Genomic DNA, 26,315 nt, shown 5'->3' with positions numbered 1-26,315 from the left:
TGGAAATCGTGTCTGATGAACCTGAGAGCTTTCTGCACTGAGAGGACTGGGCAGGAGGTTCTTGATCTTGACTTTAGTAAGGTTTCTGACTCTGTCTCCCATAAAATCTTCATAGACACAACAATGAAATATGGGCTAGATAAATAGATAGTGAATTAGACTGAAAACTGGGTGAGCTCCTGGTCATAAAATATTGTGTTTGGAGAAAAAACGTCCAGTCATTAATGGTGTAGCCAGGGGCTGATAATACAGCCACTACTACTTAACAACTTAATCAGTGACCTGAATGATGGGACAGAGTGTACCTCCTGCAGGTTCACAGATGACACGATTCTGGGAGGAGTGGCTGACACAGCAGAAGGCTGTGCTCACATTCAGAGGTGCCTGGATAGGATGGTGAAATGGGAAAAGGGAATTTCACTAAGTTCAACACAGGGAAGTGAGGAGGAACAGAACACACTGCGGGCCACTGGTTTTGGAAGCAGTTTGACAGAAAAGTACCCGGAGGTCCTGGTGGACTCTAAGCTGAACACAAGCCAGTAAGGTTTCCTTGTGGCAAAAAGGGCCAACAGCCCCTCAGGATGCGTCAGGAGTGCAGCCAGCAGGCTGAGGGACATGGTCCTGCCCCTCTGCTCAGCACTGCTGAGTCACACCTGGAGCGCTGTGTTCCGGTTCTGAGCTGCACAGTACAACAGACACGTGGACATGCTGGAGACAGTCCAGAGAAAGGTCACAAAAATGATGAAGGGACTGGAAGACCTTTCATTTGAGGAGAGGCTGAGAGAGCTGGGACTGTTTAGACTGGAGAAGAGAAGGCTCAGGGGGATTCTTAACAACATTTATAAATACCTGATGGGAAGATGGATCCAGACTCTTCTTAGTGATGTCCAGTAAAGTAAAAGAAGAAAGGAACAGAAATTGAAACACAGGGAATTCCATTTAAACATTTTAAAAAGTTTTTTTACCATAACAGTGATTGAACACTGGAACAGGTTGCCCAGAGAGGTTGTAGAGTCTCCATCCTCAGAGGTATTTTGATAGGACACTGTCCTGAGCATCCTGCTCTAGATGATCCATCTTGGAGCAGAGGGTAGAACTAGATGATCTCTAGAGGTCCCTTCCAACCTCAGGCATGCTGTGATTCTATGACAATCCAGAAGTCACTGTCTTTCTGCCAGTTACAAGGGATGGCTCACAGACTGGAGCCAGAGAATGGAGAAACAGAAGGAAGCATTAGAGCAGGGATTCCCCATTGGCCTTCAGTGAGTATGCTACTGACACCAAGGGATGATCACCAGCTTTTGGGACACCAGAACGAGGTCACAAATGAGTACAACAAAGCCTATGACTTCAGTCATGGTAATTCAGCATTTAGTGAATTTTTTACCTATCTTACAGGCTCAGTTCATATTTGAAGATAAGGAAGATTTACTCACCTACACACACACACACCCACACACCCCCCCACCTTAATCACAGTTTTAATCAAACCCAGAGAAGTATAAGCATGAGCTACAGAAAACATCTGCCATTGCTAATGAGGCCTTCAGTATTTTCACTAGTTAAGTCCTTTGTCAACTTCTTATTAGTGCCCCAGCCATCTGTCCCCCCGTATTTGCTGCACCTAAGGAAAACAGGTTTCTACTTTCCTTTAGACACCAAGGCCCTTTGAGAGTTAACAGCTGGTTTTGTGACAGCAAATGGAAAAATATGAGTACCACTGCACAGCTGCAGTGATAACTGAAGGATTCAGACATCAAAGGAAGAACAACTAAATCCCAGCCAGCTAAAGAAGTCCAGTGTTGATCTGTGTGTACAAAGCTAGGCCACAGAGTTAACAGAGGGTATTTCAGAATATAGGAACAAAAAAAAAAAAAAAGCAGCTTGCTGGAGAACAAAGGCTGCCTGATATATTAGCAGTAATCACCCCCAATCCCATTAATTTACTTTTTTGCCTGCTTTTTAAATATCACTGTGCAGTGATAAGAAGTCTCTGGGCTGCACCATATCCAACTCTCCAGTCATTTCACACAGGGCTGTATGTGCTCTGGCCAAGAAGGCCTCTCCAGCCGTCTTTAGCCACACTAAAAATGTCAGTAAAGTGTCCCTGCTGTGGTTTACAGCTGGCTCTTATTAGCTGGCTCTTACCATGTTCATTCCATCTTGCAGACCTTGCACTGACCAACCCACAGAGCGTACAGACCACAGCAAATTCAGAGACGGACAGTCCCTTCCAACTCTGCCAATCTTGCCTGAGGCAATTTCTGGACACCTGGGGCACTCAATATATTGGCTTTCTACAGCAAACACCTCTGCCTAGGAACCCTGCAATAGAATGCAGTCTCTATGAGAAGCATGTGCTGCTTCTTTTCCATGCTCAGCAGGACAGCCCCACTCATGCCTGCTGTCAGCATTTCTATCCTTCCTGTAAATGCTGCAGCCTCATACACCTTAGCAAGGAACATCTTGCCAGGTGATCTGCAAAGATTTGCTTCAATTCCTTTTACACAGATTCTCGTCTCATTCATGGTTTTCTTCTTGTACCTCTTGGGGATCCAGAGAAGAAAAGAATCTGGGCAAGACCTGAACAGAAGGATGTTCTTTTAATGTGCTCCAGTCCAGCGAACACTTCCTTGGAGAATAAGCTCAAGAGGGAAGCAGAAATGAAATTACCATCCTCCAGACAGGAACAAGCAGACTGCACAAATGTCTGTCACAGGAGGGTATCACTGTGTACGGGACCCAAAACCTGCCTGCTCTTTGCTGTGCTTATGGATCCCATGTGCATCAGAGATCTCCATCAACATAAAAATACAAAAAGCTCTTAAGGGAACAATTTGATTGTCTCTTGCACTGAACACTCTGGGACAGCCCTCTTAGAAATGAAGATTAGATATGACAGGAACTCAGTGCCTAGTGCATCATATTTTTCCAGCTAATCTAATAAATCACCTCCCACTAAAAATTGAACTGCTTTATAGTATCAGATGATCACAGGAAAAAAGCAAAACCAAAAGAAAAAAAGCCCTCTACAACTATATGAAAAAAACACAATAGGTAAAGAACATTTCTGTGAGTAAAAACATGGTAACAGCAATGCTTCTCACTGAAATAAGGTTGATGAGATATATGTGCTGGCTGCCCTGAGCTTTTCATTAGATATTTAGAAGAAAGATTAATTTCAGGGAGTTATTCTATGATTTGCATTGCTGTGGGCCTGTGCAGTGCTGATGTGTGATTAGATTAGAGGGCATTCTCTTGCCATACACTCCTGTTGCTGCTGAGAAACTATGTGGAGAAGATGTGCTAGCAACACCTCCATGCAACTAAGCAGTTACTAACACAACTCTGTGGGAGAGCATAAGAGGAGTGACCAGAGATACCCAGAATCACAACTGTGCTCTCCTCTTGGCCCTGGACCAAAATGGCTGAAAGATCTTTGTAACAGTGTGTCCTTTAGAAGGACATCACTGGCTTTTGGGAGCACTTCTAAGGTGTTCACAACATTTGCCAGCGCTGTCAGTCGAGTTTTACAAGAGCATCCATGCTTGGAATCAAAGACTTCCCCAGCACAGCTGAGGTTCCCTAAGATGATGCTATGCTAAGCAACAAGGTACAGACCCGGGGATCTTACCTGTCTCTGAGGACCAGTAGGTTCAGATTCTCGTCTCCTTTGTCGGAGAGCTGGTGCTGAATGTAAGGGGGAGTGGGCTGGACTTCCTGTCTGCTGTTCATGTCTACTGTCAGACACTGTTTGAGAAGGTCCTTCATGTCTATGGGAACTGTCCTCCTCAGTCACAGGCAGCATGCCCCGACTTCGCCCATCGTGAGTCTTGGGCCTCACTGCAGCGTCTGCCCCCAGGCGCCTTCTCTCCTCCCCATCTTCAATAGGCCTTAGCTCCTCGGGCTCCTCATCCGTGGTTCCAGAGGTGCTCGGCTCAGCACCGGGGTGGAAGTCCTTCAGCTCTGTCTCCTTGTCAATGATAACCCACTCCTTGCTGTCAAAGTCCTCCTCCTCTGCGAGCGGCACCGAGCGGAAAGCGTTGCTGAGGGCTTCGTGCTCCACGGAGGCCGACACGTCCATCCTGCCGCTGGCCTGCCGGTCAGCCTGGCCGGTGTCGATGGACAGCATCTGGGCTGGCTGCGAGGAGCACACGAGCCGAGACGGAGAGCCAGGGATATCCATTCGAGACCTGGAGACACAGCACAAAGCCATTAAAAACACATCAGGTTTGTGGTTAACGACAAGGATCGCAAGAGAAAGCCTGTACAGCCCCTCTCACTCATTTCCTGGAACGCTTCAGAAAGACAGGCCTAAACAGAAATATTTCTTTAGAACCTACAGTGGCGTGAAGAAGTGCTTCAGTACGACAGCCAGTTCAGCATCTTTCCCCTGTAGACAGGATGATAACCATTTTCCCCCAATAACACCTTTTTCCTTTGTTAAGTTCTACTGGCTTGTGAAAAAACCCCTCAAACCATGTTCTGATCAATGTTTCTCATTTGGCCTGCATCTGCTGCTTGCTTTGCTCCTCTGCCTATCTTAGAGGCCAGCAGCTCACTGCACATATCCAGGGTGTCTGCTGCCCAGATTTTAGGACAACTGCAGTGTTTTCAACAAGGATAATTCAGAAGCTTTGCAGGCTCTTCTGGGGAAAGCCTTCCATATGTCAGGCATTACATTTTTGATGAAGAAAGGGGAAGTAGAGAAGGAGGTGAACCGAAAGTCAATGTAGATAAAATTGTGAGCCTTGGCTGATAATCTAATGATTAGGTTGGTCTCAACAGCGAATCCTCAAGACTCTGCTAAGAGCAGCAGGAGGCTACAGAGGGTGAACAAACCTTCTTTCATGTGGGTCTGCTTTCCCATCAGCCGTGGAGAGCCGCTCTGACTCGGGGCTGTTGACGCGGCGGTAGCGGAGGGAGCGCACTTGTGCGCTCGGGGACTCCGGAGGCACTCGGACAGGGGAACTGGGGCACACCCCGTTTCTCTGCTCCTCTTCCACCATGCACTGAGTCTGGAGGGGATAAACAAAAAGAACTTCAAGATCTGGCCAAAGACCTTGATTTCTACCCTTCACTGCTGCTCTGGACCTTCTCCCAGGACACACTTTCAGCTGCATTTTCACAGTCTACTCAAGCAATGTCTGAAGGGAGGCAGGGTCCCTCTGCCCTGGCAATCAGCTAGTACTAAAATAAGGTACAAATTTCAAATCAATTCAAATATTTAAACATCTTTACAAGGTGGCCTATGCATTTCAATTGCCCTGAGTGTTGATCCAAAGGAGTTCTCATGGGTTAACCTACTGCACACACAAACCCTAACTGCTTATCCAAGATGTCCAAGAGCCTTGTTTGTCAACATTCATTTAAGCAGGGGTCATGCATTATATTGCAATGTACAAACTTTTACATCTGGTATGACTAAGGCATATGCTAATTACCGGGGTGGTCTGGGGTTTTCGTTTGTGCTTTTGTTTGTTTTAATCTTGGTCCTTTAAACAAGGTCTTCCACAACATCCACTCAACCACAACACCTGTAAGAGCTTTCCACAGACCCAGGGTCATGCAGGGAGGTGAACAAGCTCATGGACACTCTATCATTCCATATTTCATACTGCCTTATTCAATTTGATTTTTTTTAATTTAGCAGCAGACAAAGGAGCAAAAGTAGGTGACCAACACAGCTGCCCTCTGCCTTCCACAATGCTGATTTCTCTCGGAAGAGAGGGGCAGAAGCACAGAGGCAGAATGGTCCACGGGCTGCAGTAGCAGCACACGGTGTGCATTCAACACTGCTGTGTTCCCAGCCACACAGCGTCAGCTGCCACACACTGCCTCTGTGTGGGGCGTGCGTATGGAGAGTGCTTACCCTTCCCTGCCCTACATTCCCTCGTCCTCTATTAATGCCAAAGGGTCTGAACACAAGCAGCATCTCAGTAAAATGCTGCTGATCCAGAGAGTTGCCTTTGTGCATACAATGTGTACATGGCAAGGCAGCCAGTGCCCATAAATTAGCAGACCTAAACCACCCAGGCTGGAGTTAGAATGCATAAGTAAAGAGCCTTTGCAGCTGGGGAGAGCAGAGGAGAACCTTCAAGCATTAGAGGAAAAGCAGAATAGATTACAATGATTTCATCCGTAATGCAGTCTTGGCCAGGAGAAGGTTAGTGGCAAGCGAAGGTGAAATGTGTTTGTGAAGGGAGCAGAGTGCTGATGTAACTGCTGGGTAGCATCAGCTTGGTAAGGCTCAAGAGCAGAGAACTGGGGGATGCTGTGGGAGAACAGTGACAGTAAGCCCTGTCCTTAACACAGAAATTGGAGAAGTGGGACAGAAGGAGATCTGAATTGTCTACACAGAGACGTAAGGATCATCTTAGACAGTTATTAGTGAGAGAAAACATGGGCAAGCTCCACTCATCCCCTAAATACTAAGAGCAAGTCAGGAAGAGACAGTTAGTTACAGTGCTACAAGACTGGACAATGAAGGATGTGACGCTGTGAATAGCAGAAGGGTGTTTAAACACACCAGCGCCCCTGTGGTTCTGACGCCTCAGATTACAAGCAGAGGTAAGGCTGTGCCCTTAGGTATCAAGTAAGAAGCATCCTTCTTTTTTCCACATGGTGACTGCTACTTAAATAAAAACTGATCCTCTCTCAGAGAAGAGTCAGACTAAAGATAGTAAGTCTAGCAAAGCAAAAGGACAGGCAAGAGTCAAACTAAAGATAACAACAACCCTCACAGAAAGAAAGGACTTCAGCTTTGGAGAGCTTGCTGCCCTGGGCTTTGCTGCACAGACTGCTGGGTAGCTACAGAACCTGCCGGAGCTGAAGCACTCACTGCCATGCTAAGTAACTCCCTAAGCAACCTGACGACAAATAGCACAGTACCTGGCACGAGAGTCACCTGGCTGTGCTGTGGAGCCTCTAGAAACCTCTCCTGCCTTTAGCTGCTGTTATGACAGGACTTGTGAATGAGGTACCTAAGACATGACACACAACTAGCACACTGAAAGGACAACCCTGTGCAGAGTCTGACTGAAGAGCATCAAGGCACCTGGTGGTAGAAATGCAAAGAAAAACACACAGAAGTTGTTAGGATTTTTCTGTAATACTCTTTTAAAAAAATATATGCTGTGTGAACAGAACTGTCCCTCTGCTTCAGGCTTTTCTTTTTTAATATACCTTCAAATGAAAACTACTGGGAATGCAGAGCTACCAGTGAGAGATGAAGAAGTAATTTGAACTTGGTTCATAATTTCTCAGTGCTGGGGAATGTCCCTGCTAATGTTCCATACAGATAACACATTGATCTGAATTATCTGCATTGGAGAATTTTAAGCAAATTAGATTAGATTATTTCTTGTCCATACATAATGTTTCTTGATAAGACTAAGGACAGTGGAGATACCTATACTGCTGAAATAAGGACTAACTTTGTACCATTGGGACTGAAGTGAATTTTAGTCAGCCCTAGAAGACTAACAGACTTAACCTGCCAGTCTACAAATATCCATTAAAGACGGGTTTGTGATGTGAATCTGATATGCTTTTAAGTCTGATGAACGTTTCTCTGCTAACAGATTCTGTATGTATCTAATGACCTACCACTAACACTAATTTACTTGCACTATGTAAATTAACCTGATTAATAAATCAACTGACAGATCCTTATACTTGACATTTATCATGAAATCAACCTTCCGTGGGGATGCCTCCAAGAAATTAGGTAACATTTACAAGAAAGGACAAAGAACCACCTTAGAGATTATGAGGAAAATCAACTGAAGTATACATTTTATGCTAAAAAAGCTTAATATGATCTTGGAATGCAGAAATATGAGAATATGGTCATGGTTTCTCTCACTCTTCACAGGGATGAAACCATTGTTAGACGCTCCTTATAGATTTTACTACCCTTAAGGAAAGTTTAAAAAAGGAAGAGAAAAATGAGTGATGACTGAAGATACAGAAAAATACAGCTTAGGAAGACATCTCTGATTACATTTATTTATCCAAGAGGTTGGGACACAATACAATTTTGGTTTATAATTTCCAGTGGGACATTTCTGATATTTTATCAGCTATGCAAGGACTAGAATTTCCTTGCATGAAGTATCAAAATCCTAGAAAATTATATGTTGGTAAAAAAGATTCATTTTATCATTACTGCCCCCAAAATGTCACTTGCATACAGATCTAAATTAATTCCAATGGCTTTTGCTCTGTGAAAAAATTGTTTGCAATTTCCCCTTTCCACAGGAAAATTCTTCTTTTTTCTTCAACGCTTTTTGGGCTTACTACAGAGGATGCTACATCAGTGGATCTGAGTGGCTTCTAGCAGTCTATGAAAGCATTGCCTTACGTCCAACAGTCACAGGGGACAAGGAAATTTTCTTTACTTTGCTGATGCTGATCCTGAGTTTGTTGCGATTCACATCTGTCTCTTCCCAAACTTCACCCTCATTGAAAGCCGTGTTTGGAGCCTGACCAAGACCTTCCACTGGCCGACCTGACAGGATGGGAGGAGCATTCTCTTGATCACTCAAATGTTCACCCTGTAGGACATCCTCAGTGTTCTCACGGAGCAGGTCCCCGGGTACCGGAGTGACATTAACCACCCTACAAAAGAGGCAGGAAGAAAAGTAAAATTATCAGCATATAAAGAAGGAAGCCAATCACACTGCCCCACAGGAATTCCTTAGTAGATTTTAGGGTATTACTAAGTTGAAAAACAGGCAGTCCCTGATGCAACATCCTTAATCAGAACAGGAGGATTCCATACAATGAAAGTTACAAAGATGGTGGGATGGATCAGTGAAAGCCTCTTGGAATTCCTGATATATACGCTGAAAACTTCTTCACAGGTGCCCATCACACCATATTGAGCTGTGAAGAAACCTCTCCTTTTGCATGAGCAAATAGGGCTTACTAGGCCTTATAGTTTTTATCTTCCATAACATTACTAGGGACTGTTGTTATCCCCGAATGTCAGCCCCTCAAAGGCACCAAGACAGAGCAGTAAACCAGGCCATGTCAGGCCTTTTCTATTTGGACTCACCTCTACCTCTGAGCACCAGTCTCTGTGTACTTGTGCAGCAGCACATGAAACACACCATAAACAGGCTGAGGAGCTGTGCAGGGGGTGTGAACAGTGCACGCACTCAGCTCACTATCCATCACCACAAACATGAATAAATATAAAAAATGTCAGATCAGGTGGTGCCTGCCATGCTGCTCCAACTTCCCACGATCACAATGGTCTTGAAATCTTAAAAAAAAAGAACTGAGCTTGTTGTCCACTGTCTGACTGGCAAGGCTACAACACTCACCCAAACATGGCTGCTGTTTGCCTGGTGTTCTGCTGTGGTGGAGTTGAGGTGCTAGTGGACAACAAGATATCTGTACCAGCCTTCTCCCAGTCAAAGGCTTCATTTTCAGTGATGCCCCTTTCTTTCATGCTGTTCTCGAAAACGGACATGATTAGCTGGAACAGATTTACAAGAACAATTTCTGGTAAGTAGGCAAGAGTGGCTCTCACAAAAAATCTGAAGTATGTGCACGAGGACCGAGTGCATCCTATGATCTCCAGTTTGCCTATGAAATGTATTAAGAAATGAAAGCAAAACTTATAAAATTGCAGCAGTTGTCTCTCAGGCTGGTTTTGGCTTCATATTTCTTCCAATCTACAACAGAAATGCATGCAACATTTTGACACTGATTCGATGAAATCTTGCAGTTAGCTTGTTACTGCAACTCTAAATCCATAATTTCAATTCAGCTTTCCTCTAGATTAGACAGTACATTATGCAGAAGAGTACATTTGATATGCAGAGTTCAAGGGCTGCCAGAAGACATAAACAGAACAGGAAAAGGCAGTCCTAGGATGCAGACTCACTGCAGTGTCTGGCTCAAATATGGCTTAGTCAGGAGCCCTACGTTGTGCTTAATGTGCACAGTGTGGCCTGACACACTCGGCTGTCTAAGAAAATAAAACTCTAAACAGGATGATACAATTTCCTTTATAAGATGGCAGGTACAAATGCTCATGCTGATGTGCTTTATGCTCGTTGCTGTTCTAAGAACTGGTATCCTCTAGGAGAGAATGAAACCACTGTCAGTAGTTCTCCATGCACCAATGCATTAGCAGAGAAATCTGATGTTCTGCTGTCAAAAGGAAACTGGATGCTGTAGGCGAGGTCCTATATTTCTAATAAAATTATTTAGCTAAATAATGCAGAGCTGACAAGATTCAGCCTGTCAGTTCTCCTCTAAAGGAAGAGACAATGTGATGGCAAATACATTTGGCTTATGACATTGAATCAACACTAAGTTATGAATAAAATTTAGCATGAGCAAACATCCTATTTGCAATTATATTCCAGTTCTGTTTATCAGTATGATCAGAAGGACAGGCAAGCCTGCCATTTCCTACCATCCACCAAACTGCAGTAAAATGCCTATTTGCAGCTTTCAGATGAGCCATCTTTTTCCTCCTTTTGGTGACCCAGAACCCTAGAATCAGGTGCACACTCCTGTGGTAGCACTACATTTGAAGAAGAGAATTTCCAGAGTTGGCGGTGAGACCAAGGCACAGGAAATTCTTAGGATTGTATTTGTTTGCTGACTGCTACTTTGGAAATGATTACCGTTATCTTTCAGAAATTAATATCCTCACAAACTCAAAGACACCTTGCAAGAACTCCACACATTTGTAGAGAGATGCCCTTAAAAAGCCATCCTGGCTTCTGTTCATTAGATCACCCTCACCCATCTGTCCACTAATCCCAGTCTTATCACAGCTTTTGATTCTTCGTGATGGGCCTGTCAGTATCAGGGAGTGGTACCTTCTGAAGCTATTTAAAAGTTGGTACTGCTTCTGCCACCTTCCATTCCTTGGACATGGAAGCAGTCTGAAGTAAGAAACCACATGATAAAACTAGATGTTCAGCTGCCTTATTCTTAGCACTTCTTCAAGGACACACTCAGTCAAAAGAACTTTTGTTACTTTCTGCTGTAAGTTATTCTGTAACTCTTGCACTTGACTTTGCAGGCCGTTAGGGATTTTACAGCGCTTTACTGTGCTCTCTCTAGGGTCTTCTTTCATGGCTGAAGGATACAGGTGTACTCATCTGCCATTGTTCTCAAGCTATTTAATGGACTTACTGAGCCTTCTCAGCTTTCTCTGAAACCTTTATGCCTCTGATGAAAGGTCAAAGCTTTACAAAGAGAGAGGTGGAGTGGAAAACTGCACGAACAGTCCCAGCAACAGCCACTGCTCCAGGAAAGCCATGCAAAAAGTTACTGGATCCTGTCTAGGGATCCTCTGCCTGCAGACAGAATATTCAAACTCAGAAGGGTTTCCACACTCACTACCAGCCTCCCCTGCTGAGTTTCCTTCTGCTGGGCAAGACCATGTGCAATTCCAACTCTGAGTATCAAAACCACTAGTGGGATAAAGAAGAGGTCCAGTGTGTTTCTCTGTTAAAAATGTTACTGTCCACAAGGACATAAAGCTTAACTGCACATCATGTCTTAGCACGGCCACGTTTTGGGCTGTGGCCCAGAGAATGGGAGAAGCAGCCAATGGGGCACAAATTACTCACTAAGCTGTCATGATACATCTCCTGGCCAAGGCTCAGGAAAGGAATCACAATCAGTCCTGAAATACTGTTTATCAAGCTGCAGATGCCAGACTTTTGTGGGGAGTTCCCTTTTGGAGGCTTCTTGCCCAAGCTGCACCTGCAAGGAACTGAAGGCAGAAAGGCAATTCGCAGCTTCAGTTAAATGTCCTGCTGTGGAAGAGCTGTTTGTGATTTGTACTGCCTGAATTCTGTCTGGAAACATCTCCTTCCATTTCAGTCTCAAGGATGGCTTTTTGGTACCATCAGGACACCATTATTTTAAACTGGAATAGAATATAGGAGCACGCAGGTCCAAAAGCAGCTTTGGAAATCTCTAATCCAACCATCTGCTCAAAGCAGAGCTAATTAAAAGGCAGATCATATTTGTCATGCAGACAATCTTTGGAAATCCAAGGGTGGAAATTCCACAGCTTTTCTAAGTACCTGTTTCGTGTACAAGAACCTACACTCTGAAGTTTCCACCCCCCTAGATTTAGTCACAATTTCCCTTGCTGCATCTATTCTCCCAACAACTCACCCTGAGGCAGTGAAAGGCAGCAATCAGATTCCCACTTTGACTTCTCTACTCCAGGACAAACAAATCCAGCTCCCTCTGTATCTCATCAGTCCACTTCCACCCCTCTGTAGCTCTCCCTCTTAGTGGGAAATGTTATTTTTCCACTGCACTATCCAGGAAGTATTTGCCTTTCTTTTAATTTTTAAAAAAATCTGTGGTTGCCATGTTACAACATGCACATGGCTAAACCACAAAGGCACCGCTGGAGAGAGTTTGCTGGAACACCCTCCTACCACTTTGCCACTATCAACAGCAGCAGGCACTCAGATAAGACTGCACTGATCTAATAACATAACATAACATAACATAACATAACATAACATAACATAACATAACAACATAAAATGTTGTTTCCATCACTGTCTTTACTGCATGGAGAAAACCACTGTGATTAAAAAAAAGGCAACCCAGAATCAAGTTGCTTCAGTTCAGTTGTGCTAGTTTGAGTTACTCACATATAGGCTGATAGCAAACACTGAATGGGAGGAAAAATCCTATGTTAGATGAATATTAAAGAAAGAGATAATAAAGGCCAAGGCCTGTATGAGTCTGCAAGAAATCAAAGAGGCTGGTGAGCACCGTTGAGCTGTCAGTGTAAGCTCTTAGACCTTGGCATGCTGCGCCAAAATTCTGTCACATTTGGAGTACCTCAAAATTTTTGTGTCTTAATGAAAGCAAAAAATACTGTGTTGTTTGGGAGGGGCTAGCTGGTGTAGAGTCCAGTATTATTTTGGACAGGGTAGTGGAAGGAGATGAGGAAACTTTTGATGTTTTGAAGAACTGTACAGTTTAGCCTCTTTCTCATGGTTCAAGGAAAGGTATTCCTCAGCCAGACAGAAACACATTCACAGAAATGTTAAAAAATCTAAATGCCAATCTAGAATGCCATGCATCACACTGGTAACAAAGATAGGCTCCCACCTGATAGTCTGGCTTGGTGAAGTAGTCTAGGCTTGCAATGTGATCCAGGAAAAGGTGGAACTCTGAAGGCATGTGTTTTAGCAGCATTCGGTGTTCATACTTTTCTTTTATCATGCCAACCTGCTCCTGGAAAAAAACAAAATGAAACAAGTTCAGAGCCAAGAATCCCTTCCATTGCTTCACATTTATAAAGACTTATCATTCCTGGAACACAGACTCTCCCTAGACTCAGCATAGTGTCTACACACTTCTCCTGTTTGCTGTCCAAGGCACAAGGAGGTTGTGCACTGCAGGCAGAGGTCAAAGGGGAATCTTGAGTCAGAAGCTTGCTGCACAGGTGACCTACTTCTTTCCAGGGATTTTATTCTTTAGCACAAAGTGTTTCCAAGACAATACGAACACTTAACTTTATTCTGTTTATTTTTCTAATTTCAAATCCCATTTGGCCTGTTTGGCACAGCAAGGCGTTACCCTCCTGTCTTTCTAAAGGCTCCAGTCTTTCCACTTGTACTGTTTACTTTGCAAGAAAAAAGTAAAACCCACTTGATCAAATATAATTGACAACGTGCATTAAAAAATGTCCAGTTACTCCAAACAGGAGAAGCCCACCCTATGTATCAGAACACACAAAAGCAGGTTAGCATCTCGCAGCAAGATCTGATAAAAAGGGGACTCTGGCTTGACTCCACAAAAAAAGCTGCACTGAGCTGCAAGAGGAATAATAGAGTCATAATAATTAAACTGTAGCACCCCTTCTTAAGCACAGACACCAGTTTTCCTACCTTATCTTTGATCTTTCTCCATGGAAGCTGACCAACAGCAAACTCCACCAACATGTAAAAGAGAGACCACAGATCATCGTGTCTACCCATCTCCTGGAGAAAAGAGACACCAAGACTGAGGAGCAAAGTTCCACATTGCTAGGGGTCCAGGTGCACTCTCCAGATGAGCTACCTCATTTTAAAAGGCAGGAAGAGAAGCCATACTTCCCAGCCAATGATTAAAGAAGCCAAATTAAAGACTAAAGATAAATATTTACTAATGGGAAATGGAATAACCTAGATTAAGACAAACCCTGAACTGTATATAGAACATTTATTATTATTTTTAAGCCTAAATATCATTCAAATTTGCTCAAGGGTTTTTGCAAAAGACTCACCATCATGCACCACAATTTACAGATTTATAACATTTCCACATAAAACTCTCCTCCCAGGTTAGTGAATGGGGAATGGAAACATGGGGATAAAGGCTGAAATTGTCAAAGCACATGAATTCATTTTTGGTGCTCAACTTCCAAAGTCTAGGATATGAATTCTCAAAATAGCCTGCATTATACAGCAATTTTTGTGTCTAAATATACATTCAGCTGATGCCAGCTACAGCTGGGCCTACTCAGCTCTTGCAAAAATTATACCTCAGGTTTCTCTGCGCCTCTCAAGAAACAGAAAGAATTGATGATGGCATTCAGCTGCCCTCCCCATATCACACTTTACAACTTTTGTAGACAATAACTTCCACCTTCCCTAAAAAAACCTGACATTTCTTCAGATATCATAAGTAATCCTACAGTCTCATTCCAAGTAAGGCCAGAAACCTGGAGGTAATGCAGGAGGGCTGATAGTTTCCATCTGGCAGGCACTTAGCAACAGAAATGCAGAACTCAGAACCACAGAAGATGCTGACTTAGAAACGACCCATCAGGATCACTGAGTCCAACTCCCGGCCCTGTGCACGACAGCCCAAGAATCACAAGCTGTGCCTGAGAGTGTTGTCCAGACTTACTGCTTACTGTCTGCAAAGGATCACTACTGAAATAGGAGAGATGAATGTCTTGAGAAGAATGTTAGATGAGCCTTCTAGAAGCATTTGTAACGAAACAGCCCAGACACTATGTAGATAATGGCTCTTTTCAGGAAAATAAACCCTAACTTTCACCAGGTAGCTCTTCCCCTGATGGCACGATGTTAATATCAAAAATTACAGATGAAGAATAGATTTGGTGACCTGGCACTTGGCAATTCCTGGCCAAGTTCTGCTAGAAACTAGCAGCAAGCAGCCTGGCACTTAACCAGATTTCCCCTTCAGTGTGGTTTACTTTTGCCCTTAAAAAGTGTCTGGTAATGCAATAATTACAACTTTAAAGTTTGCCAACTAGAGAGGACTCCTTAACTGAAGTATAATTTGGATTTTACAGTCAGCAGCCTTAACTACCTAATGTAAATCTTCTGATAGAGACTAACTTCTGTAGATAACAAACCAGAACTCACATCTCTTGCTCCTTTGGTCCCGAAAACAGGTTTCTGAGGGGGCATTATCTCACTGGTATCTCCTTATAACTCCGAAGTACTCACCCTGTTTTTGTGTGCATTCACGGAGGCATAGCGGACGGTTCCTCGGAAACCAGCAACGTTGCGAGGCTGGAGGGAGACGAGAAATATCTCAGAAACAGAGCAGATGACTGAATCCCCTGTGCAGCCAACTCCTGAGAACCTCTTGTCTAAACTGCTATTTGGTACGCACCCAAGGAATACAAGGCTCTTACTGCTGCCTTGCGCGCTAGCTACACAGAGAGCGTTCTCTGACTCTGCGTTCCTAGGAAAGCTCACTTCACAGAGAAGGCAAGGTGGTTACGTGCCGTGTTAGAACAGTCATAGTCCAGCCATAGAGGTAAGAACATTAACCAGGATGAGAGTTTCCTTTTTAAACTCCAGATCAAGGGAAAAGCTAGTAAAGAAGTGCAAAACTGAGTCATGAGTAACACGAGCTAAGCAAAGCCTGAAGGTGGCCTGGTCAGGATGGAAATGAGAATCACCTACTCTGCCAGATGACCACAAACGTTTGCTGACACTGCTGGTCAGCATCTTCTGTACGACTTCAACAAATTATGAACCTCCAACTTTCAGAGTTCGTGCTTTTTACCAGATTCTTTCCAGTATAGCCTATCTTTATTTTCTCTCTCCCTGATTTTCTTTTACATGTCCTTGGGAATGAAAGGCTTAATATAGTGGGTGTGGAAAGGCAGTCCTGTGACTTATTTGTCTCATCTGGAGGCTCTCTCTGCTTTAGGGCGTGAGCAACTCTTCCAACTCTTTCTACTGCTGCCTCCACGAGAACATCAGACCATGTGAGTTCACTTAATGTAGATGTCATTCTGAAAAAACTTGCATTTAAATAATGACATCCAACAAATTCTCTTAGTTGAACTAGAAGCACCAGAGTTACCGAGACTGAAAAGCAAGTACTTTCAAAATTCTTGTGGTAAACCAGGTTCAGGCTCAGACTTCTTCCATCATGAGGCTAAGCTTGAGCAAAGAACTAAACATATTCAAAATGAACACCCTACTCCAGCAGAAAATCAAGCATATTAATAACAAGTTAATTGAGTAACTTGTCCCACTGAGGTCAGTGAATTCAGGTTTGTTCTTTCAGCAGTGCCTGTACTTTCAGAACTAGGCCTAAAGCTCCATACTTTTATTCCAGGGCACCCTTCTGTCACTTTAAATATGTACAATTCAGGTGCACCCCTCTGGGTACAGGGAAGTTGCTGTGAATTTAGATATTCTCAGAAAGAATAAAATTTCAATGTTTTTTTAACAAGTTCACTAACATCATGTAACTTACCCACACCTGTATGGTGTACAATGCAGCTCTTCAGTTATGACTCTAAGCAAAAAAAGCTGCAAGTCTATCTTATGTTTATGCTAATCTATCTTATGTTTATGCTTATCCATAAGAGAACCCATATGCATGTCCCATGCACTTAACCCAGCATTAATCTTGAAGTACACCATCTTGAGCTATAAGATACTTATTTGGCAGCAGGTAAAAGCAGAGATATTATATTTGTGATCGTGTACCTCACTGCTCTCAGAACTATGCAATTCAGGATTCCCACTGACAAACAACTGCAAAATATTTTTCCAAATTCCAGAGAATTCACTGATGTGAGTTCCTGGAAAGAAGAATACTGGCCACTGGAATATAGCCATCACCATAAATTTGCTCTACACTTGAAAAGGAAGAAGACACTCCTCTTTTCCATTATGAATGGAAAATTGTGTGTTTAGATACTTCTCATGAGATATAAGGGTGTATTGTGAAAACTCTAACATTTAACCAGTGATGTTTTCAGAATAAAAATTACTCAATTTTTGCAGTCCATGCAAGTACTGATCCAAGTACCACGTGTGCTGGCTTCAGTATGTCAGCAATGTCTCTAAAAATTGTTTTAGATCAATACTTCCTATTTCTGGCACGCAGGCTATCTGTGCAGTCTTTAATTAGATCTGTTCTGAAACCAGTGCCAGGCAGTTTGCAAGCACTGGTAGCAAACCTCTCCTCTCTCAGGAGCAAAGCAAAGTCCAGCTGTTGGTGCAGGCCTTTAACCATGCAGTTGTCCCACAGCCAACATGACCGGCTGCTCCCGAGCTGTCCCACACCTGAACCCACAGAGTTTTCCCTCCTCTCTCTCACGTGGGACCTCAGGGAAGGGAGAGAACTGCAACTGAGCAAGACACTGCAATTGTTTAGACAGGACCTTTAGAATCCTTTGAACAAAACAGGCAGATGCTAACCGTGTAACAGTGTCCTTGGCTCATAAAGATTGCACCTCTTCTAACCATATTTGCCTGCCCTGCCAGTCACAAGGAACTGGTCACTGCAGCCAAGTATTTCCCAGGCTGTGGAGATACCTTGTTTTCCATCCAAACAAACAGCTCCTCCCTGAGCATTTGTTGTAGCACATGCTGCATACACAACTATTACTGACTTTTTTCCTGAATTCATAAACATTAGTTTTCCAGATGAGTTCTTTACACACTTCATTTCTTCCAGTTACTAAACTTCATCCCACCACTGCACTGGCCAGCAGTGGAAAAGAGCCTGGATAAAGCATTCTTGTTATCCAGACCAGTCCACAGCTGACACGGAATTGAAATTGCAATGGTTAGGAGCTTTAGACTGTGGATTCATACATAATCCAACTGATCTGAATTCCCAAAACTATGAATATAAAAGAAGCTAGCAAGTTGAAACACAATTTTAAACCATACCTGATTTATTTTTTTTTTACACATCAGTGTTACTATAAAAAATGTTATAAAGTGTATCTCTTCTTTCACTGATATTGTGTCTACCATAAAGCTAAAGTACTTTACACTTCACAGTGCTGAATTGTGTTAGAAGCTTGGTTTAAAATGAGTCTCAGCTTGGGAGAACATGTTAGATCACTACACAGAGCAAAACCTCTGTGCTCCTTTCACTGTGTTAGCAATGTTGACTACCTCACAGACAGACACAGAAATAGGTAACAAAATCCTGTATGAAGTGGATGCATTTCCAAACTGTGCTCTTATACACTCATCATTCTCCAGGTCAAACACTCAGGATCATTTGCATTTCAAGTGCCAACAGTGTCTCCCTCATGATTCACATGAAGTCTGTCTCTCCTGCACACTCCTCTTTGATTTGAGGAGTGCTCATATTTCCTCATTAATATGAATCCCTGCTCCTCATACCATATTCATCCATAGAAATTAAAATAATTCCTTTTGCCTCACTGGCAAAAGGAAACTGGATACTTTGAATGTCCCAGTTTCCAGCTGCCTTCCTAAAAACTTGTATTTGGATGCCAGTACTTTCCTCCTGCTGTTTCTTGTGACTGTGGCACTCTCATGACCATGACCATTGGTTCCTCCCCAGCTTTCTGGAAGCCTGTGCAGACACCTCATGAGATGCACCACCTTTGCCCCTGGCAGGCCTGCTGTCATCTAGGATACAAACCTACCTCCCCTGAAATCAGGAAAAGGACTTTCAGCAGCAAGAACGTGAAAAATAAGTTAGCACAGTTTGAAGAGAAGGTGGTGAAGAGAGAGGAGATGCCACAGATCACGGAATGCATTTGGAGATATATCTTGCATAGAAATGGCTTGTTGGAAAGGTTGTGGTAAGAAGGAAAATTTAAAGAAAGCTTTAACTGAACTAAAAGGAAGTATCCCTGTGACCTCTAGGAACCTTCTGCTTCTTCGGACAGGTTCATGAGGGACATGCAGGGATATGCCTCTCCACCTCTTCTGGTGGGGACAAAATCCACACCTCTTATATGCATTTTGACTTTTTAATTTAAGCAGAAGCATTCTGTAGAATCATTAATGACTGCATCATATTTTATGCCTGTGGGGAGTCAGAAATGAATAGAGGAAGCTGGAGACAGAAAAGTAAGATGAGAAGACTCCCCTCCCCTTGCCTCTGAAACCACAGAATTGACAAAATCAGTCTGGCACCACCCAAGTATCTGCCAGCCCCTCAGGCAGAATCCCAAGTGTTCTAGGCCTTTGCATCACATTTAGGTAGCTGTCACAATCCTGCTGAAAAACAAACAGATCATGAGGGAAAAAAGAAAACCAGGTGTAATCTGGACTTCCATATATAACAAAAGCACAAACCAAAATGAAAACCCAGAAGCATGGTGATGGCTCACTCACAACTCATAGCAGAGATGGTTACGAGCAGCGGATGGGAAGCCAACGCATCAAACACAGCCTCAAAAGAAGAGCCCAAAAGAACTGTAAAACAGAGAGAAACCCAAAGAAAAACATGATAAAAAAAACAACAAAATGAGAAAAAAATTAAACAGAAATGAATTAAAAAACATTCAATACTATATCCCAACAGAAATCTGTGTCTTGTTTAGCTGTTGCCATCTCCCATCACTCTTCCCAGGGCTGTTGGCCCATCCTGTGCCGAGTTTCACTTCCACACGAAGCCTTGCGTGAGCCTGTGTGATTTGTGAGTGCTCTCCAAGTGGTGAGAGGGGGCCCTCTAGGGAGGACCTTCCCCTGCCTGCACCTCACACCTAATAAAACAAAGGAAAAACGAAGCTGAGAGCAGCCACGCAGACAGCCTTACCACAGGTCACTTGTACGCTCTCCTGCTGTGGTTTTCCTTCCTACCATTATCTGAAGTGTACACCTCCCTTCCTCCCCTAACCAAACTGATCTAACAGCCCTCAAGGGGACTGGCTCTCTCGTCTCTTGCCCTCCTCATCCAGAGCGAATTCTAACATTAGCACGTAAGGTTCTAAAAATCAACAGCAATGTCCCTTTCCTATTTGAATTGTTACGGGTTTTTTGTTTTGTTTTTTTTCTGCAACCACCACCTCGCTTTCTCACAAGCAATCTCCATACAAACAGTGGCTTGCTGACTTTAGAGGTTTCACAGCTGCCAACTTCAGGCACGTTTCCCTTTCCCTGGTGACTGCTGCCATGCTCCACTGTCTGTGGGGGCATGCAGAATGGTGGGCTGGGAGAGAGCAGGATGAAACTCAGTGCTGCTTTTAGGTCACATGAGCAGTAATTGCATCTGTGAATGGCACAGTAGAGAAATCTGAGGGGCATCCTCCTCAGAGGCAAGAATTAATATTATAATGTATTATATAACTGTATAACTCAATTTAGTGACCTGAGGAAAGACACTGACTGCAGGATACTTATTCCAGGAGAAATCAAGTAAAAAGCAATCCACACTATGGAGTTTCTTATTTGAGTCTCACTATTCCGCTTTCCTAAAAATGTGCAAGAATTCCAGAAAATTTGCATGAAATTTAGTTTTGGGAAAGCTATTTAACTCTCCTGCTATTCTTTCCAAATCAAAAGACACAAAGCAGTTGAGTTAAAATGCCATCGTTGCTACTTCACTTTAGGAGAGTTCAAAACTTCCAATGAATTTAACATCATTAAAGACCAAGATACTTTGTCTTTCTAAACAGCATGCACCACATGATACCTGAACTTGTGCTGAAGATGAGAATGTCTTTCACACAGAAAAAACAAAGAATGAGCATTTTTTTTTAGTCAAAAGCTTATTTCAGTCGTAATCCTATTATTCAGCTATCATGATTTTTAACAAGAGATCTTTGGCCTCAGAGCTGCACTTGCTCCTTACATGCAAGGTCCCATAAGGCAACAAGCAGCACAGAACATCCCCACAGAAAGAACAGAGTGCTAAGTAAGAAAGGTAAGTTTTTCATCTGCTGAAACAGACCAAAGGAACTACTGAAATGGAAGTGTTTTGGAGTTACACTTCCTTTGGGATTTAGAGCTCAAAATGCTTTCCTGGAACCAGATGGAGATGATGATTCTCTTCAATCAAAAGGAAGAAGACAGAAGGTAGTCGTGGCAATCGCTGAGATGCAGCACACTGAAGTACAAACCTCCCCACCCTCCGAACAGACATGAAAACCACACCTCCCTCCTTCCAGAGCACACTCTCATCCCTAAGCCACAGGCTGCTTTGAGATGCAAGTTTAAGAACAGACAGGTTGGAAAGGATACCTTTTGCACGAAATACAGGAATAACTATTACCAAGAGGGAGGAAGTGTTTGACCTGGCAGCAAATGCACTTACCTGACTGAGGGGAGATCTGACCTGCAATCCAACTCGAATCCAGCATTCACTCACCTAGGGAATAAAGCCTCTGATCCCTCATCACCAGCCACAGTAAGAGTTTTATATTTCTCCCTCCATTTCCAGTGGAAAGAATAGTCAGAGCTTCAAGTGGAATAGCACCAACCAGAAGGAATGACACATTCAGATGTAAAGTATACCCCCCTGCAGCTTGGTAGTAAAAGCACTCAGAGACGGAAAATGGGATCTCAGCCCCCTGCAGGTATACATAAAATCTGAGCCTGAGTTGTCCTTCCTTTTCCCTCATCCCTTTAGCAGCTGCTGTGTAAAATAAAACCAACAACAACCTGATGTAGAAGATCTGAGGTCACCCTCTTTGACCCTGGGCTTTACGGTGAGGAAAGCAGAGAAAGAGCCACATGTAGCAAGACACCAGATTCCCTGCTTGCTAAGAGAGTTTCAAATCCATCACCTAGTCTGCTTTCCATACATTTAATTCCAACAGCATTGGATTTCTGTAAGTGTGACGTTTTAAATCAGAACATAATCTCCCTTTCTCAAGCCCAAATTTGCTATTCCAGCAATGAAAGTAACAATGAGAACCTTAATTTTTGTGACGATTTGTTCTATAACTAACCCGTTCCCAGTGAAATTGCATTTCTACTATATATTAAATGTGCAATGTTTTTAAGACTTAAGTCCATTCTTTTTCCTTTTCCTCATCTCTGAACAAACGCAACTGCACTGTGTTTTCAGCCTTTCCTGTGATTACCTTTTTACAATATAAAGTTTGAAACAAAAATTATGTTCCCTCCCAAGCTAATACAGTAATACAGCTCCACAAATCTGTTATTCTACTGCAAAATGTTCACTCCTTACGTAATACTACAGATTTGCATGTATTTCAAGTACAAAGCAAGTATAAAGCTACTGGGCTTCTATGTCTGAATATCTGGGGTATTAGGATGTAGAAGTTCCTGTCCTCTGTGTTATTTTATAGCTCATTTTCCAGTGGGGGGAAAACTACTAAGTAGAAAAAACATGCCATCATCTCCTCTTCTAATACCTTGCTCACTGCAGCGAAGTTTATTTTTAACTCTATGCACAGACATTTGGAAGATAAATACCTTTTTGTCAATTAGCTGACACATTTCTTCAGCCTTCCTCACGCTCTTCCTGCACAGGCTGTGCACTGTCCTGCCTACACCGTCATCCCTGTGCCCACTGACTCCCAGAGCCGCCCTCGTGCGTGTGCAGTCTCTCCAGCAAGGCACTGCAAACTACTGCAGTGCAGTCTGAGCCACAAGGAGATCGAGATCTAATCAATGGGCTGCAGCTGACTAAGCTAAAATAAAATGCCTGCTGAGCAGAACAGCCCACTGTCATATCCTGCAACTGGAGAGAGGCTTCAGGAAAAACATAGCCTCTTTTCAAGTAAATAATTAAGATCACGCTGCTAAACCCTTGAAAGCTTTCAATTAATATTTGTGGAGCCACAGGGAATACATTTCTGAAGGCAGGGTACCACGGACAGAGGAAAGGCACATGTTTTCTGTACTGCATGTGACAAAACAGGCAGAGCCAAGCAGTGATCGAGGAGTTCTTGTCCAAAACCTGACCTACATTAGCACAGAAGACCTTCATGACTCAGAACACCACCATTACATAAGCATATGTTGTGCATCATCTGCAAAACAATGTTTATGTGAATTTCCCCCTTCAAATTCACATTTTCTTCTCACCTAGCTCTCCATATCAAACAGATGCTGCTAGTCCAGCTCTCTGCTATAAAAATTAATGCAAGATGAAAAATTTGATTTATGCACATTTTAAAGAATTCTACATATTTTAAAAAAATCAAAATTTTCTCAGTTCATTCCCCAGTTGCTTAGTTCTGCTGTCCTAACACTGACTACTGATACTGCTGCATGGCAAAGGTGGGTTGTACAGCCAGGATGTCACGGTGAATAAAACTGCTCATGTCTCTATCTGAACCACAGCAGAAGGTTGCATCCAGGGGAAATAACAGTTAAATACCTAAAAAAGATCACTGCATCCTGCAATGTAAAATTTATTACAAAAGGTCTTGGGATTCTCCACAAAATGGACTTTTTGGGTGGGAGAGAATAAGGGAAGGGGAGAAAATCGGGAAGAAAAAACTGGACTTGTTTCACAGAAGAGTATCCCCTGCAACTGCAAGCGCTAGTATTTCAGAGACTTTAATAAAATTCCTTTCATTCATCTTCTTCTGCATATTATAATCACAATCTTTATAATCCCTCTTCACACAAATTTGCCATTACTGTCTTCTGAACACTGCTTAGATCTGCAACACCTTCTTTGAAACTGGACGGGTGGTATGTTATGCATCAGCTGTTACCTCATCTAGATTTGTACAAAGGCACTAAAAAGGCGCTGTAGTTTTCACCATCCTGTTCCATACGGGCCATAGCAACTGCATCAGTGGCCCTGTTCATCTCAGGTAACTTGTCTCTGGTCCTAAAGGAGATGCTCCTGGATATCCTACAGGCCAGCCACAGGGCAGATGCATTCTGTTTCATCTGGCACGTGCAACAGCAATTTTTAAAAGGCATAACACTCATTCAGGCCCCCTAAAGAACAAAATCAGCACAAACATACCTAGCTGGGATGGCTACCTTTCTAATTAGAAGTCTGCACAGCTTTTCTAAGGGAAAGTACCACATCACCAACAGTTTTCTCTGCAGCATTTGTGCATATAAGCAAGGGCAAGCTAGTCCATACAGTACAGCTGAGTTTTCAAAAACATCTGCCTCTTAAATGGTCCACACTACAAGAGATTGCACTGCAAAATATGTTTCTCTCTCATTTGAGTGGTGTCAAGTACAGCTGTCCTTTAAAGAGGCAATAAACAAGGAGTTTTGAAATCAGGCGAATTCAGAACATTATTTCCTTCATATCAAAGTTTAACTGCGAGGCTGGTTTTTAACGTTTAACAAAAACTTTGGCATGAAAAGCATGAAAATTTTGATGTAATTTTTCCCCTCTCTTTATGGCATTTATAAGTAGGACAGTAAACTGATAACTAACAGCTGTAACAGCTGAGACAGCACTTAACAAAGCAAGGATGTGAGGGAGCCCAGGAACTTTGCTCAGGACAGTGTGGGCCTCACTGGGCTTGCAGTAATGGTGGTGATGGGCCACCATTGATTGGCCATTGATTTCAGGCCAAACACACCTTTCTGAATACAGATGACAGATCTTAACCAGAACTTCCCATCTTTTAAACAGGAGAGAGTGTGGCTTAGAGAGGCAGGGAGAAGTAAGAAACCAGGATCTCCTCTAGCGGTTTGGGCAAGCTGCCTCACTGTTCCTTGGTCAGGAACTTGCCCTTGCAAGTGTTTGAAAACAAAACACACTGAAAATATTAATTATTTTTTGTCCACAAGCAGTCTGTCCCGTCTAGCGTAACAGCCAGAGTCCCCCTCGCTAGCCAGGATGCTGGCTGTGATCCAAATGCCAGAAACGCTGCTGGTAGCCAAAGGAAGAGCCCTCAGCCAGGCCGTGGGCAGCTCCCAGCACACCACAGACACCACACGGCTACATGAGCAATGCACATCTGCTCTGCCTGTCCAAAGGAGTAACTATCAAAGCCTGACTTCTACAACCCGCAAAGAAAGAACAAATAGTGGGACTGTTGAGAACAGCTGAGCTTCCCTGACTGCCAACAGAGGGAAGAAAGGTTGCTGATGCTTCCTTACACACCGTCTGGCCCCGACCATCTCCTGCCTTTATAGAGCAATGTAAGCTCCGACAGACTGCTGCCCAGCAGACTTGGTAACATGTGGCAACGGGCAAGCAGCAGAGGGGTGAGACCATCCCTATGAAAGCAAATCTGTGCCACAACAGCCTTCCTCCAAGGACTAACATTTGTGCTAATATCACCATCCCACATAAGGGGGATCAGTTTTGTTCTCCTAGAAGCACAGGATAAATTCAGATTCAGAATAAATCTGAATTCAGTTACGTCAAGTGGGCCACAACTTTACAAATGCTGAGCTCTCAAGCTGAAGTGTCAAATAGCCATCCTCTTCAGAGACACAGAAATCTAACCCATAACACTCATCAAAGGCTCAGGAGAGTAACAGCTTCCTATGTAAAAGCTGCTGGGGTAGCCCTTGAAAGAAGGCCTGGGGAGCCAGAGTGGTAACAGCTGAGCATAGAGAAAAAATAATGCCTAATGAAGATTATGCAGAGTAGAAATGATCCCACTTCAAAGTTTTAATCAATCTCTAGAAAGTAAGAGGCAAGTGGTAAGTTAGAAAAAACCACAAAACCCAACAAATCCTCAGCATCCTAAAGACTTGGCTCATTATCTGTATTACTAGAAAGTCATTCAGAGATTTTCTGAAAAGGTGACAGATAAATAGATTGTGGCTCTGAATTTCAGAGGATATGAAAAGAGCTGATGCTTTTATGGTAGTATTCATAAAGTATGACAATGCTTCTGAAACTATGGGAAATTGCAGAGAACCTACGTGAGCAGAAAATTTCCATTAAAAAATTGAACACGACTGAAAGCAAAATCCAGAAGTGCTTCCGAAAAAAGAGAGTGAGCCCCTTCCCTCACCTCTCTTGTGTATTGTACATCAGAACCAAACCGCTCAGGATGATTATGTTATAAATGTGAAAAACTTATTCTTCATGGATAAATTAATGGAAAGAGGATGGAGGAAAAAAAGTTTCCTTACTGGCTTACCTTACTTCTTCAGTGAAACAAGTGACAAAAACACCACAAAACATCTCAT

The 26,315-nt window shown here is 43.1% G+C and overlaps 1 protein-coding gene across 3 annotated transcripts in view; it reads right to left on the bottom strand.

Annotated features, from left to right (window-relative positions):
- TTBK1 (tau tubulin kinase 1) overlaps window positions 1-26,315 on the bottom strand; it is a 97,113-nt gene that overhangs the window by 29,876 nt on the left and 40,922 nt on the right. For all 3 annotated transcript variants that reach the window (XM_066177601.1, XM_066177599.1, XM_066177600.1), the window contains 7 exons: window positions 15,477-15,542; window positions 13,905-13,997; window positions 13,123-13,248; window positions 9,333-9,487; window positions 8,403-8,622; window positions 4,843-5,018; window positions 3,635-4,193 (listed from right to left, as the gene is read on the bottom strand). In XM_066177601.1, coding sequence (XP_066033698.1) covers window positions 3,635-4,193; window positions 4,843-5,018; window positions 8,403-8,622; window positions 9,333-9,487; window positions 13,123-13,248; window positions 13,905-13,997; window positions 15,477-15,542 — 1,395 coding nt within the window. The remainder of the gene's footprint in view (window positions 1-3,634; window positions 4,194-4,842; window positions 5,019-8,402; window positions 8,623-9,332; window positions 9,488-13,122; window positions 13,249-13,904; window positions 13,998-15,476; window positions 15,543-26,315) is intronic.

The sequence above is a fragment of the Chamaea fasciata genome, unplaced genomic scaffold (genome assembly GCF_029207755.1).
Source record: "Chamaea fasciata isolate MVZ Bird 193981 ecotype frontalis unplaced genomic scaffold, bChaFas1.0.hap1 SCAF_3, whole genome shotgun sequence".
NCBI lineage: Eukaryota > Metazoa > Chordata > Aves > Passeriformes > Sylviidae > Chamaea > Chamaea fasciata.
Note: the sequence above shows the minus strand (reverse complement) of the source record. Positions and strands in the feature narration are given on the sequence as shown.